The sequence below is a fragment of the Dipodomys merriami genome, unplaced genomic scaffold (genome assembly GCF_024711535.1).
Source record: "Dipodomys merriami isolate MVZ:Mamm:240054 unplaced genomic scaffold, mDipMer1.0.p SCAF_655, whole genome shotgun sequence".
NCBI lineage: Eukaryota > Metazoa > Chordata > Mammalia > Rodentia > Heteromyidae > Dipodomys > Dipodomys merriami.
Window position 1 is genome coordinate 439,743 of NW_027206241.1, and position 14,172 is coordinate 453,914.

At 59.7% G+C, this 14,172-nt stretch overlaps 1 protein-coding gene across 1 annotated transcript in view; it reads right to left on the minus strand.

The window, feature by feature from the left end:
- Positions 1–7,182: 7,182 nt before the first annotated feature.
- LOC138815654 (adhesion G-protein coupled receptor D1-like) overlaps positions 7,183–14,172 on the minus strand; it is a 93,436-nt gene continuing 86,446 nt past the window's right edge. The window contains exons 22-25 of the mRNA XM_070005068.1: positions 11,405–11,531; positions 9,992–10,033; positions 9,679–9,771; positions 7,183–7,473 (exon numbers count right to left, since the gene is read on the minus strand). Of these exons, the coding sequence (XP_069861169.1) occupies positions 7,372–7,473; positions 9,679–9,771; positions 9,992–10,033; positions 11,405–11,531 (364 nt within the window). The 3' untranslated portion in view covers positions 7,183–7,371. The remainder of the gene's footprint in view (positions 7,474–9,678; positions 9,772–9,991; positions 10,034–11,404; positions 11,532–14,172) is intronic.

Below are 14,172 nucleotides of genomic sequence, written 5' to 3' on the forward strand. Positions count from 1 at the left end.
GGGAATTACAAACTCCTGTGGCCCCGCCAAGGGGCCAGCCCTGCTCACGGGCATTGCTGCTGTGGACAAGGGGGGCCTCGGGCAGCAGCTTCCTCTCCTATGTGGGAGACTAACTCCAACATGGGATGAAGTGGGCTCCCTGACTGCAGGGCTGAGGAGGGAGCGAGGAGGGAGCGCAGCACGGCCGGGCCTGGCCGGGTCTGGGCTGCGCGCTGGGCGGGCTCCTCCTCTGCCTTTGGTGGCTGACTGGACCCAGGTCCGCCCCGGGCCCCAGGGCGGCCTCGGGGCCGTGACGACTAGGCTCTGGCTCCACTCAGGACTCAGGCTGTGACCGCATGAGCACTCCTCTCACCGCGGCGGCTGTGGCAAACTCACGTGCATCCCGGAGAATTTCCACACAGAACGCCTATCGCTGTCTGCAGACGTCCCACCGCTCTGTGTCATCAGACGAAGCGGAAAATCTCAGGCCTGCAGTCTCTGGGTAACGCGGCTGCACGCGGTCTGCAGTTCTCTGATACTCAGGAGCCTGTGGCTGATCTGTCCACTTCTGGGATCATACACTAAGCATTTAGGAAACAAGTCCGAAATCCGCTCTGAGTGTGGAGACCTTCCCAATCACAGTGTGTCCACCCAGGCTTCGTGGGCTCGGGCGGCCCATCCTCGGCACAAGCACTTGGGATCGCGTCCACCTCTGAGAATGATCACTGCGTCGTCACCCAGGTGGCCCCGGGAAGGTGTGGCCGTGTAGGAGTGCAGAGGGAGCGCTGTGGGAGGCTGAGGAGGGCCGGACGCTGGCTGGACAGTGAGGGTGGCCTGAAGGCAGGCCTTCAGCGTGTCCCGTCGAGATGTGGGTGGTCAGTACTTCCCACTGGCAGTGTCCTGAGAAGGTCACATGCCCTCAGCCTGTCCAATCGGAATGAGGGTCAGACCTGCCCCCCGTGCTGACAAGAGCGCGAGGTCTGAGAAGCAAGGACAGCTAGTTTGACGTGTCATAGCAGGGAGCCTGGAGTTGGAGCCCAATAATGGAGACAGACCCCTCTGCAGGGTGGTCTGAGAATGGAGACAGACCCTGCTACCGGGTGGGGCCGGGAGATGGAGCCAGGCCGGCTGCTGAGCTTGGATCTGAGGAGTCCATGGCGCTCTGACCCTGTCTGAAGCAGGGCCCGCCCCGCGGTCTTCAGGCCCGGGAGCCGAGCCCTCCCTGTCTGTCCTGTGGAGCAGACTCGAGGCAGCTTCGGCCCATCCATGGGAGTCTGAGCGGACCCCATCTGGACCGTGCCGCCCCGGCTCTGCTGTAGTGAGCCTCGGCGGCGCTGTGGGCTGCGGCTTCTTCTGTAGAAGGAGAGCTCAGCTCCACCAGGAAGGGGAGGCCACTGACCCAGACGGCCCCTCCCCTCCTCTGCACTGTCCAGTGAACACAGGCCACCACAGAGCAGGGCCAGACAGGGGTCAGCTAGGGTCCTCCTCCTGTCTGCTCTATCTGCTCAGGGCTTGCCTGTGGTGCAGGCAAACATGGAGGCTTTGGCTTTCTAGGATGCAGCCCTGGCCAGACTCCTCGGTTCCACCGGTCCCTTCATGTGTCTGTGAAATGAGCAGAGACGGGCAGGGGCCTTCCCAGAGAACCCCTCTGTCTGGAGTCCAGGGCTGCAGCCTGGGCCCCAGGAACCAGGACTTGCTCATCCCTGGCACAGCTGGCGGCCTGTGGCTGCGCACAGCCCGGGTCTCGGACACCTGGGAGGTGAGACCCCCCCCCCACACCCGCTGCCCAGCTCCGCCCTGACAGGACTGCCCCCTACTCTGCACGTGGGCTCCCAACATTCCACTGCTGCTGCCCACGGGGGAGGGGGCGCCTCACTGCTGCTGCCCACAGGGGAGGGGGCGTCCACTGCTGCTGCCCACGGGGGAGGGGGCGCCTCACTGCTGCTGCCCACAGGGGAGGGGGCGTCCACTGCTGCTGCCCACAGGGGAGGGGGCGTCCCACTGCTGCCCACAGGGGAGGGGGCGTCCACTGCTGCTGCCCACAGGGGAGGGGGCGTCCACTGCTGCTGCCCACAGGGGAGGGGGCGTCCCACTGCTGCCCATGGGGGAGGGGGCGTCCCACTGCTGCCCACGGGGGAGGGGGCGTCCCACTGCTGCCCATGGGGGAGGGGGCGTCCCACTGCTGCCCATAGGGGAGGGGGCGTCCCACTGCTGCTGCCCACGGGGGAGGGGGCGTCCCACTGCTGCTGCCCACAAGGGAGGGGGCGTCCACTGCTGCTGCCCACGGGGGAGGGGGCGTCCACTGCTGCTGCCCACGGGGGAGGGGGCGTCCCACTGCTGCCCATGGGGGAGGGGGCGTCCACTGCTGCTGCCCATAGGGGAGGGGGCGTCCCACTGCTGCCCACTGGGGGGAGGGGGCGTCCCACTGCTGCCCATGGGCGGGCAGGGCTGGAGAGCTGGACACCTGGTTCATGCAAAGAGGTCTATCTACAAGAGCGCTTCATGCGCTCAGTGGTGGCTACACCCCTCACGGACCACAGGGCAAAGCTCCCTGCTCCTAGAGCTGTGGCCTGGATTAAGGACGCACACCAGCCGGGCAGCTGTGTGGCGCCCGGGGGCTCCTCACAGTGCACTCGCAGGAGAATGGCTGCTGTCAAGAAAAACAAAGCTATGCTCCACTGCCACAGCCCGACACTCAGGCTCGTCCCTGTGCTGCCCCATTGCCCTCCCTCTCCCCCAGGCCAACACCACTCTATCTTCCGCTTCTGTGAGTTCATTTAGATTTGACATGAGCATCTGTTTCCATCTCCCTTGTCTAATTCACTCAGCCCAGTATTGTCAAGATTCAGCCAGGTTGCCACAAATGACAAGATGTCTTTCCTTTTCAGGGCTGGGTAATATTTCATTGCGCAGGTGTATACTCACCCACACGCTCTTAGTCCTTTGGGTGCCGACAGACCTTCAGGTCCTTCCATGTTTCAGCTGCAGTAAGCAGGCCACGGAGATGTCTTTCTCCTTTGGACATATACTAGGTATTGGGGCCACGGGCTACCCAGTATTTCCAGCCCTTACCTCTACACTCCTTCCTGGGGGGTGGGCAGGGAGACCACTGTCCTCATGACTGCCCTGCGGACCGCCAGCCTTCCCCACGCTCGGGGACCAGCCTCACACAGAGCCATGCCCCCGTGGCCTGGGCCCGGGGATGAGCGCTGGGAAAGGGCCAGGCCTGAGGGGGTGCTGGGTGCCACCCCTCTGGAGAAGCCTGGCTGGCGGGCACCCACAGTCAGGAGAGCTGCACACCCGCCCGCAGCAGAGCGAGAGGAGCTGCGTGCCACACACGGACGCGCTCCGCCTGTTAACCCAATAGCAGCAGAGGAGGCTCCAGAGCGGCCAATTATGGTAGCAGCCATGGGCCCGTTCCCTGGACAGACTCCATGAGGCCTACCCTCCTTCCCGATCACACCTCCTCTAGCGCACTGTCCCAGGGAAGAGGAATCCCACGCTGCGGGCAGGGGGTGGCAGGTGGCACCCTCGGGCTCCCCACGGCCAGGGGCCGGGGCATTCGGCACACCGGTTGGGACCCTCACAGACACAGAGCCCTCCACTGGCCTCTGCCATGAGCAGGGCGAGCCCTGCTACCTTCTCCAGGTCACAGGCTGTGGGGCAGGGAGGATGCTCAGCCTTACTGGATGGGGCCTGGGCTAGGGGCCTCAGCCTGGTGAGGGCCACAGAGACCCACCCCAGGCAGGAAGGCTGCGATTTCATCCCACAACTCAGAGCAGCACCCATAGTTACTTCTAGAATTTTCCATCTCCTCTTGGACTATGGTTGGCTATAGGTCACAGCACATAAGGTACAGGTACCGTAACAAGGCAACATTTAAACACAAGCAACAGTGACATGAGAATCTTTTCTCTAGATATGCCATAGAACAAGGATGTTGCAGCCTAACCTGCCGGAGTTGTAATGTGGCACTAATAAAGGTACAACAATTGGATCAAAATCACTCTGACACAAATTCCTGTTAAAAATAGCAACCCAGACATTAAACAGCAAAAAAGAGAAAACTTAAGGCCAGAAAGTGTGGCCAGGATGACAAAGGCCACCCTGCCCCAGAGACAGGACGGGAGGGACGCTTGGCAGCAGCGCCCAGGTGAGGGCAGACCCCGGAACTGGAGGCGGGGTGACTGACAGGTCATCAGGAGGGAGCCTCTGGCCACAGCCCGGCTGCGTGCTTCTCACGGCTGTGACAAACCACCGGAGCAAGGTTTTATCTGGCTCCGTCTGCCGGGTTGCTGTGCCACGGCTTTCAGGCCACAGGATGGGAAGCAGGCGGTGGGGTCAGAGACGGCCGCACCCCTTCCTCCACAGGCCCTGCCTCCTAACCGCCAGTGTGACCTGGGGTGCATACGGAGCCCCGTGGCCAGACACTCCCAGCGGAGAAGCCGTGGCCTCCCTGTAGGAAGACACTCACACCTCACCATTACGCTGGCTTACCACCAAGCACAGTGAGCTAAAATGACCCAGATACAAGAGCAGAAAGCAGGAATTCGACCAATGGTGCAAACGTTGCCCACCTCCTCCCTGCCAGTCCCCTTCCAAACATGGTGGGGAAATAGTTTCACAGGTCTAGAAGACTGCAGGAAAATGGTGGCCTCCCAAGTGCCTCTACCATCTGAGGACTCTGATGGACAGGCACAAGGGTGCAAGGCTGGGCTAGGAGTCAGGTCAGGAGCCAGGCCAGAGCAGCCTTACAGTGACCTGCCCATGGCCCCTTCGCCCTCTGCTAGGCCCTCCCCACGCACAAGGAAGGAAGGAGGCCGAGGAGGGGCAGGCCAGGGCCCCTCCTCACACCAACCCAGGAGATCTTGGTGCATGCCACAAGGGATGCAAACGGCCCTCATACCCACAGCTCTCAGCCACTTAGGAAACATACCGGAAAAGATGCCTGTGAGTACCTCAGCAGTAATCAGAGAAGGCAAATGATGGTCACTTCACACGGTAAATGGGTAAAAAAAGTCTTCTTCACCTTCTTGGGTGGGGAATGAGTCTCACTGGCTGTGGGAACTGACTAGGAACCATTTTGGCAAATGATGTCAATGATGGCACATGTCTCAAAAACTCAATTTTTACATTCCAACTTGAAAAATCCATGTACAAAAAATGCCATAAATACAACACTGTACACTAAATCTACACATCAATCTAGCTATTCTCTGTTACAGGTAGGTATAACAGATACTAAAAGTTACATAATATATACACAACTTACACTCAAAAACAGAGTGACGTGTAACTGAAACGAATGTGTATTATGTGTGCTGTGTGACAAGCACAGGAATGATCTCCTTGTGAAAGTCACGTGATGAATGTGGTTGTGTGATGACTGTTGCACATGAACCTTAGTCATGAGCCGTCCATGGTGACACAGGGCTCGTTTGGGAGCACACGGAGCCTAACTGCTGTGTATGAAGTGGGGAGGGCAGGTGCTTCAGGTGCCAGGAGCAGAGCGCTGAAGCAACCGAGTGACCCGGGGCCGAAGGCAGGGACTGGTGAGCACAGTGGTAGGCCTAGGCCCTGCCGCCCCTTCCCCCCAAGCCTGCTCTCTGCCCTGGAGGCGGTGCCCAACCCCTGGGACGCAGGTCTCCTGTGGGAGTCCTCAGGGCTGGGACGTACTGTAGACACAGGCTGCTCGTGACACCCGGCCGGGGGCTCACCCAGGAGCTTCGCCTTGGAGCCCGTGAGACTCCTGCTCACCTCTCACTGCCAGCAGACCCGGACCGGGAACACCACCGCGTATTTAAGGTGTGAGATTTTATTTCATAAAAGTCGCAGCACACATTCACTCCTTAGCGGCATTCATCAAAGCTCCTGCACTACAAACTACTTTAAAAACACCATTCTTCCCAACTTCTTATTTGGGACCAAATTATGTGTAGATAATAAATGGTTGCTGAAGCCAAAATCCACAGCCTATAAATAAAGTACACACTTTCATTCAGCGAAACAAAAGGCTCACAGACATGCAACGCGTCGCGGCTGTCAGCGATGTGGGCTGGAGACAGTTCCGTACTCTACTCCCTCCCACAGAGCCCACTGAGGGCACAGAGTGGCACTTCTGGGTCTGACCCTGCACCAGTGATGTGGCCTGGGGCAACCCAAGAAGCCAAGGCAGAGGCCAAGTGCACACAGAGCCGGCCGGGCTGCAGGGAGGGCAGAGGGCGGCTCACAGGCTGGGCTGGCCACATTTAGACCCGAGAGAAAAGCCACCTCACAGCCACACTGTCCCTGTGACCCCTGTCCCACAGAGGTGCCTGAGGGGGCTGCACGGCATGATCAGGAGTCCGGCTGCTGGGCCTCAGGGGAGAGCACTTGCCCAGTAAAAGCCTGACTGGGCTCCATCCCAGCACCACAAATAAACACAAACCAGAAGCACAGCAGGGGCGGGACAGGATGCTCAATGGCATCACAGGGTCACAGCTTACAACTCTCCAGTGTCAGAGCTGGGTGTGACTGCTAGGCATGGGCGTCCCAGACATGGGGGAGGAGTGGGAGGGGAAGGAGCTGGGGGGGGCACAGGTCTGCGTTGTTCTGCGTGGAGGAGTGGGAGGGGAAGGAGCTGGGGGGGGCACAGGTCTGGAGTGGGCAGGGAAGGAGCTGGGGGGGGCACAGGTCTGGAGTGGGAGGGGAAGGAGCTGGGGGGGGGCACAGGTCTGGAGTGGGAGGGGAAGGAGCTGGGGGGGGCACAGGTCTGGAGTGGGCGGGGAAGGAGCTGGGGGGGGCACAGGTCTGGAGTGGGAGGGGAAGGAGCTGGGGGGGGCACAGGCCTGGAGTGGGAGGGGAAGGAGCTGGGGGGGCACAGGTCTGGAGTGGGAGGGGAAGGAGCTGGGGGGGGCACAGGTCTGCATTGTTCTGTGTAGAGGAGTGGGCGGGGAAGGAGCTGGGGGGGGCACAGGTCTGGAGTGGGAGGGGAAGGAGCTGGGGGGGGCACAGGTCTGGAGTGGGAGGGGAAGGAGCTGGGGGGGGGCACAGGTCTGGAGTGGGAGGGGAAGGAGCTGGAGGGGGCACAGGTCTGGAGTGGGCGGGGAAGGAGCTGGGGGGGGCACAGGCCTGGAGTGGGAGGGGAAGATGCTGGGGGGGGCACAGGCCTGGAGTGGGAGGGGAAGGAGCTGGGGGGGGCACAGGCCTGGAGTGGGAGGGGAAGGAGCTGGGGGGGGCACAGGCCTGGAGTGGGAGGGGAAGGAGCTGGGGGGGGCACAGGTCTGGAGTGGGAGGGGAAGGAGCTGGAGGGGGGCACAGGCCTGGAGTGGGAGGGGAAGGAGCTGGGGGGGGCACAGGTCTGCGTTGTTCTGCGTGGAGGAGTGGCACACTGGCCTGGCTGTGAGCACCTGCTCACACAGCTGACAGAGACTGGTCCACAGGTGGGGAGGAATGGCTGCTCTTGTCCCAAGGGCCAAGCTTGGTGGAGGCTGTGCCTGGCTGTGTCCTGTTGATCTGCAAACCACAAGGAAATGAGGCTGAAGGCTGCTCCTGAAAGGAAGAGGTGCAACTCCACATGGCCCCACGAAGCTGTGTGGGGATCCTACCTGGTGAGGCAAAGACCCTGAAGTCCCACAACCTCCCTGAGACAAGACAACAGAGCACCCGAGGACACAGAGTACAGTGTCCACGAGATCATGAGCACCAGAGGACACGGACCAGAGCGTCCACGAGATCATGAGCACCAGAGGACACGGACCAGAGCGTCCACGAGATCATGAGCACCCGAGGACACGGACCAGAGCATCCACGAGATCATGAGCACCCGAGGACACGGACCAGAGCGTCCACGAGATCATGAGCACCCGAGGACACAGAGTACAGTGCCCATGAGATCATGAGCACCTGAGGACACAGACTACAGTGCCCACGAGATCATGAGCACCAGAGGACATGGACCAGACATCCACGAGATCATGAGCACCAGAGGACATGGACCAGAGTGTCCACGAGATCATGAGCACAAGAGGCACTGATCAGAGTGCCCACGAGAACAGGAGCACCAGAGGACATGGACCAGAGTGTCCACAAGATCATGAGCAACAGAGGACACGGACCAGAGCGTCCACGAGATCATGAGCACCCGAGGCATTGATCAGAGTGCCCACGAGAACAGGAGCACCAGAGGACATGGACCAGAGTGTCCACAAGATCATGAGCACCAGAGGACATGGACCAGAGCATCCACGAGATCATGAGCACAAGAAGACACAGACCAGAGCATCCACGAGATCATGAGCACCAGAGGACATGGACCAGAGTGTCCACGAGATCATGAGTACCAGAGGCATTGATCAGAGTGCCCACGAGAACAGGAGCACCAGAGGACATGGACCAGAGTGTCCACGAGATCATGAGTACCAGAGGCATTGATCAGAGTGCCCACGAGAACAGGAGCACCAGAGGACATGGACCAGAATGTCCACAAGATCATGAGCACCAGAGGACATGGACCAGAGCATCCACGAGATCATGAGCACCAGAGGACACAGACCAGAGCATCCACAAGATCATGAGCACCAGAGGACACAGACCAGAGCATCCATGAGATCATGAGCACCAGAGGACACAGACCAGAGCATCCACGAGATCATGAGCACCAGAGGACACAGACCAGAGCATCCACAAGAACATGAGCACCAGAGGACACAGACCAGAGCATCCACAAGATCATGAGCACCAGAGGACATGGACCAGAGCATCCAGGAGACCATGAGCACCAGAGGACACGGACCAGAGTGTCCACAAGAACATGAGCACCAGAGGACACGGACCAGAGTGTCCACAAGAACATGAGCACCAGAGGACACGGACCAGAGTGTCCACAAGAACATGAGCACCAGAGGACATGGACCAGAGCATCCACGAGATCATGAGCACCAGAGGACATGGACCAGAGCATCCACGAGATCATGAGCACCAGAGGACACAGACCAGAGTGTCCACGAGATCATGAGTACCAGAGGCATTGATCAGAGTGTCCATGAGAACATGAGTACCAGAGGACATGGACCAGAGCATCAATGAGAACATGAGCACCAAAGGACACGGACCAGAGCATCCACGAGATCATGAGCACCAGAAGATGTGGACCAGAGCATCCACAAGATCATGAGTACCAGAAGATGTGGACCAGAGCATCCTTCACATCCCTCCAGGTTCTGTCTGAACATAGGTACATTCACCTGAGCTACCTCCATGAGCCCACTATGCCCGGCACTATGGTGGTGGGTCAGAGGAATGCACAAAGCCAGCTGAGTCTCTGCTCTCCCGGGTGTGCCTTCCAATGGGGCAGCCAAAGGCTTCCAGCAAATGGATGCCTGGTGGGAACACTTGTACCTAGTGTCCTAGTGTCGCCCCTGAGCAAGGACCTAGAAGGCAGGGGGAGGGTTGCCTGCTAGGTTCTGTCCCCCGCTGCAGGGGTGTGGAGGACAGGAAGCGGTGAGCAGAGCTCTGGGGAGGAGGGGACAGCCTGGGCCCTGGATGGAGAACCACCTGCAGTGCCACGCAGGTCAGGGAGGCTGGAGGTGGCCCCAAGCCACGCTGCTCTAGGTGGAGGCCACAGCAGAGCTCTGAGGTCTGCAAGGGGCAGGGGCAGGCATGGGGACAGACACCACCAACCAAGAGAGCAAAGATGGAGCCGCAGCATGCTGCACTCACCACGTCTGAGCTGAAGGGCTTCACATGGCCGTTGCGGGCAGAGCTGCTTGTGAGGGACCAGACCTTGGTTTTGTGCTGGAAGGCAGCTCTCACCTTGGAAGCAGAAGAAAAGAGCTGTTAGAGCGAGGCTCAAGTGGCCACTATCAGAGGCCAGCATAAATGGCTCGGGGAACTTGCTCAGATGCAGTCCCAGGACAGGTTGGAGAAAGGAAATCCCGAGTTCCTCAGGGCAATGTGCCTAGGGAGACAGCATCCACTCTGCCTTCCAGAAAGGAGAATGATTCTGCAGTGTCAGGGGGTAGGATGGACATACCTCTGAATTCAGGAGGCAGTGGAAGAGGAAGATGAAGAGGCCCTAGAAGGGGAGAAATGACATTAGAGCCATTGTGTTCAGTCTCAAGCTCTTCCAGGGAGTGGCACTGGCTGGCTGGGGAAAGGGCTTGCTGTGATGGGTGTTGTGGATCCCACCCTGAATCCAGCTGGGCTTTAGTGCCCCACGGGGGGGGGGGGGGGGGGGGGAGGAGGAGGGGAGGTTCAGAGACACTCAGGGCCCTGCTGGGGGATTAGGGGCACTCAGGGCCCCACTGCAGGGGAGGGGGGTTCAGAGGTGTTCAGGGACCCACGGGAGGGGGGGCACGTTCAGAGACACTCAGGGCCCAGCTGGAGGGTTTAGAGGCACTCAGGGCCCCGCGGGGGGGGGTGCATTCAGACACACTCAGGGCCCAGCTGGGGGTTCAGGGGCACTCAGGGCCCTGCTGGGGGGTTAGGGGCACTCAGGGCCCCACTGCGGGGGGTTCAGGCTCAGCTGGGGGCTCAGGGGCACTGGGAATTCAAGGGTGCTGCTCCACTGATGCATAAGCACAGGGTCAGGTGGATCCCCAGAGAGGCTCAAGACTGGGATGGAGATTAGATGCTCAGGACATCAGAGTCCTGCCTAGTGGAGCCTCAACATCCAACACTGCCCACTCTCCTCACAGGCCAGGCTTACGGTAACAACCTAACAGATACAGGAGCGGGGTGTCCCAACAGCTGCAGACTGCTAACCAGGCCCCGCCCAGCCCTTCAGGGAGCTCGCTTGCTTTGTGCCCCACTAGCTGAGTCCTGCCAGGGGCCTAGGTCCTGAAGGAGGAAAAGGAAAAGGACAAACGGGGGTGGGGCGGGGCAGCTAGCGTGCGTCAGGACTGGGAGGGCTAGCCTGTCACACTTCACAGCAATCAACCCAAGGAACACGGTGCAGGGCTGCTCACTCCCAAGGGAGAGCCAGACACCACTGCCTGTGTAGAGACGCAAGGAGAGCGGAGAGGAGGCTGTGCCTCGGGGGTGGATGGTGGACTTACATCCCCTTCCTCTGTGGGCCTGTGGGGGTGAGGGCCAAGCTGGTGACACTCCAGATCTCTGCTTTCCAGGATGGTCCCCATCTGCCTTTCTATCCAGGACACAACCTGGGGTGTCTACTACTAGGCCCCCTGCCCTTCAGGCCGACGCACCTCCCACCAAGGGGCAGCCATCCTGCCCCTGAAGCATCCCAGAACCCCTATGAAGCATGCCTGCTGGACAACCCCATCCCCAGGCCTTGGGCACATGCTGCACCACAGGCTCAAGAGGGCGTAGAGAGACCATGGATGGCTTCCCTCCTGCCCCTGGGGTAACCTGTGCTCCTCACTCACACTCCCCTACGACCAGCAGCCTGTGGCCTGGCCTGGCCTGGCAGTCAGCAGGCTCTTACCTGCAGGGAGTTAAGGATGGCGAACATGTACTGGAAGACCAAAGCCCGGTCATTGACGGCGAGGACCCCAAACACCCACGAGGTCCCTAGGATGGGCAGCAGCACAACCACAGCCTTTGCTGTCAACCTGCAAGAGACAGCAACGGTCACTCAGGCAAGTGGGTGAGCAGGGTGGACAGCAGGACTGGCCTTAGGTGCCAGTGTCTGCTGGGAGTGAGACCCAGAGTCCTCTGCAGGTGAGCTCCGCCAAGGCCTGGGCCTGGAGGGAGCTCCGGGAGGAACGTGTCCCCAGTCCTGTCCCCTCAGCATTGTCGGGTACAGGAATTCCAGAAAGACACACAGGCTCACATAGCACCAGACCCTGAAGGTTACCCAGGACACCAAAAGAGGTCTGTCCAGGCCCAGTCATGTTGGAACTGTTTGCAAAGATGGGCGGGAAGGGGGGGGATTAGGTGGGTACAGAGACAGTGAAGATCCTTCCAGTACCCATAGAGATACTGGAAAGGCCCCGGGGCTCCCTGGCATATTCTACCAGAACTCACATCTGCAATGAGATGAGATGGCTGGTCATATTTCTCCAGGCTTCCCTGGGCAGCAGCCACAGAGCCCCCCTGGTGACCAGTCCAGGTTCTGAGTATACCAGCATTCTGAGACAGTGGCAGTGGGCTCTCAGAGGACAGGGATCAGAGCAGATACCAGACGAGTCCTTGCTGAACCACTGCTGGCTGGCCATCCACCCTCCCCACAGGATGTCTGCTAGCATGCGTTTCTCTCTCCTAGCACTTGTGGCCTCTTGACATTGGTGGGACAGATGGTCTCACACCCCATCCAATGATGGTCATGATGATACCAGTTTTGTCAATGGCAGGAACAGAGAGTATGCAGATGTCCCTACCCCAGGCCAGTGTCAGTGCCCACCTGGACCCCAGAGCCACCTTCCCAGGCAGCGCTGCTCTGTAAACAGAACATCCATGCCTCTCCTGCCAGCTATCTCCCTTCTTGTGCTCTAGGAAACTGGTGGTCCTGCTCTTTTCTCATTGGAAACGGTCTCATCAGGACAGCCAATCATGTTGCCACACTATCCCTGTGGTGGGGGAGGTCATATGACTCAAATCAGCCAATCAGCAAGCTTCTGAACTAAAGGCCCTAGAGCTCCTACAGTGGTCAGTGTCTGCGAGTGACAATTCCTTCCCCTCAGGCTTCTTCAGCTGCCCAGTCTGTGGCTCTTTTGCCAAGGGGTCCGTCCACTTTAGAAGCTCCACGAGGCTCTGGGCTACTGGTCATCTCCTAGGACCATTATAGCCAGAGATTCAGCAAGGCAGCACCCTCTCCACGCAAGACTACAGAGAGGCCCAGGCCACCCGTGATGTGTGAGGTTCCCTTCCTGCTCACAGGGCGGGTGCCACTGCTGTGCCATGGCAGCTGGCCTTGGGGCCACTCCCACCCAGTCCAGTCGCCCAGTATAACCTATGAAGAGCGGTCCCAGGCACCAGGGAGGAGGGAAGGGAGTGGAGCCGAGTTGCCCAGAGTGCTGGCAGAGACATCCCTTGCTCTAGTGTACCCTCAGCATGCATGTTCCGGGAGACCAGGGGTCCTGGTCCCCACTGTGCCTGCAGCATGCAGAACAGAGCTCTTGGGACAACTCTCGGTGAATAGCAGTGAGCAGTGAGCAATGCCAGGCTGTCTGGCTCAGGCCTCTCTGGTATGCCAAGAAACTGATGACTAATGTCCAATCCATCCTCTTCTGAAACAGATGGGCTTCTTACAGTAGAGTACTTACGCATCTGAGCTTTGGAGACAAGCCTAACCAGCAGTGGGGCCTGCTGCCCAGCTCAACAACTGTCACAGGCCTCAGTTTACCCCCAACACACGGCACAGGAGTTTCCCTCTCTAGACCGCAAGGGCGGTAAAGCTTGGACTTGCTCACCCCTGCTGTCTCACGGGGCGGCAGCCCCTGGGAAGTGACCACTGCGGATCAAGTGTGGCGTGCGGCACGCAGCATGCAGCACCTCCCGGAGAAGGCGAGGCACAGCTGCAGCGAGGCCCTGGCCACAAACCCTGAGTCATGGCACTGACAGCCCAGGGCCTCGGGGAAACAAGTCGGTACGGTGAAAATACCACACCTGTACTGGGAAGCAGAAATGTCACACATGACCTAGCTCCTGGAGAATCCTGTTTAGATGGAATGGCCACAGATGAGCTCCTTCCACAGGAATGGCTTGGCGGCCCGGGAGGACAGCTCGCCGGGGCTCTGCAGGCTCTCTCGTTAGCTCAGCCAAGACCAGCAGCAACGCTGTGCAGAGTGGAGAAGGGGGCCTGGCCTGGGAGGAGGCTCACTTCCCTGCGGATGTCCCCGGCACCCACATGCGCCCCTCCCCCACCATGCACCCCTCCCCTGGGGCTCTTCACCCCCATTCCACCTCCAGGCCCAAGTCTCATTCCCACACACAAAATGTTCTCTCTTCTCTCTTAAGCATGTGGAACTTGGATCGATAAATTGACTTTTTGTTAAAAGTGAAAGCCACTGTTCAGGCCCTGAGGAGGCATCTAGGCCCACGAAAATCCATCAGATTACATCTATGATGGGGGAATTACAGCAGCCCAGGAGCTTCTGTGAGCGCCACCGTTGCTCCCTTCCTGCCAGGCTGCTCTGCATCCCCAGCCCTGGGGTGCCTGCTGGTGGCACTGAGACCCACTGATGGCACCAGGGGCAGGAGCGCATCCCAGGATGTGGGCACACATGCAAGGAAAGGGGCAAAGTCCGTGGG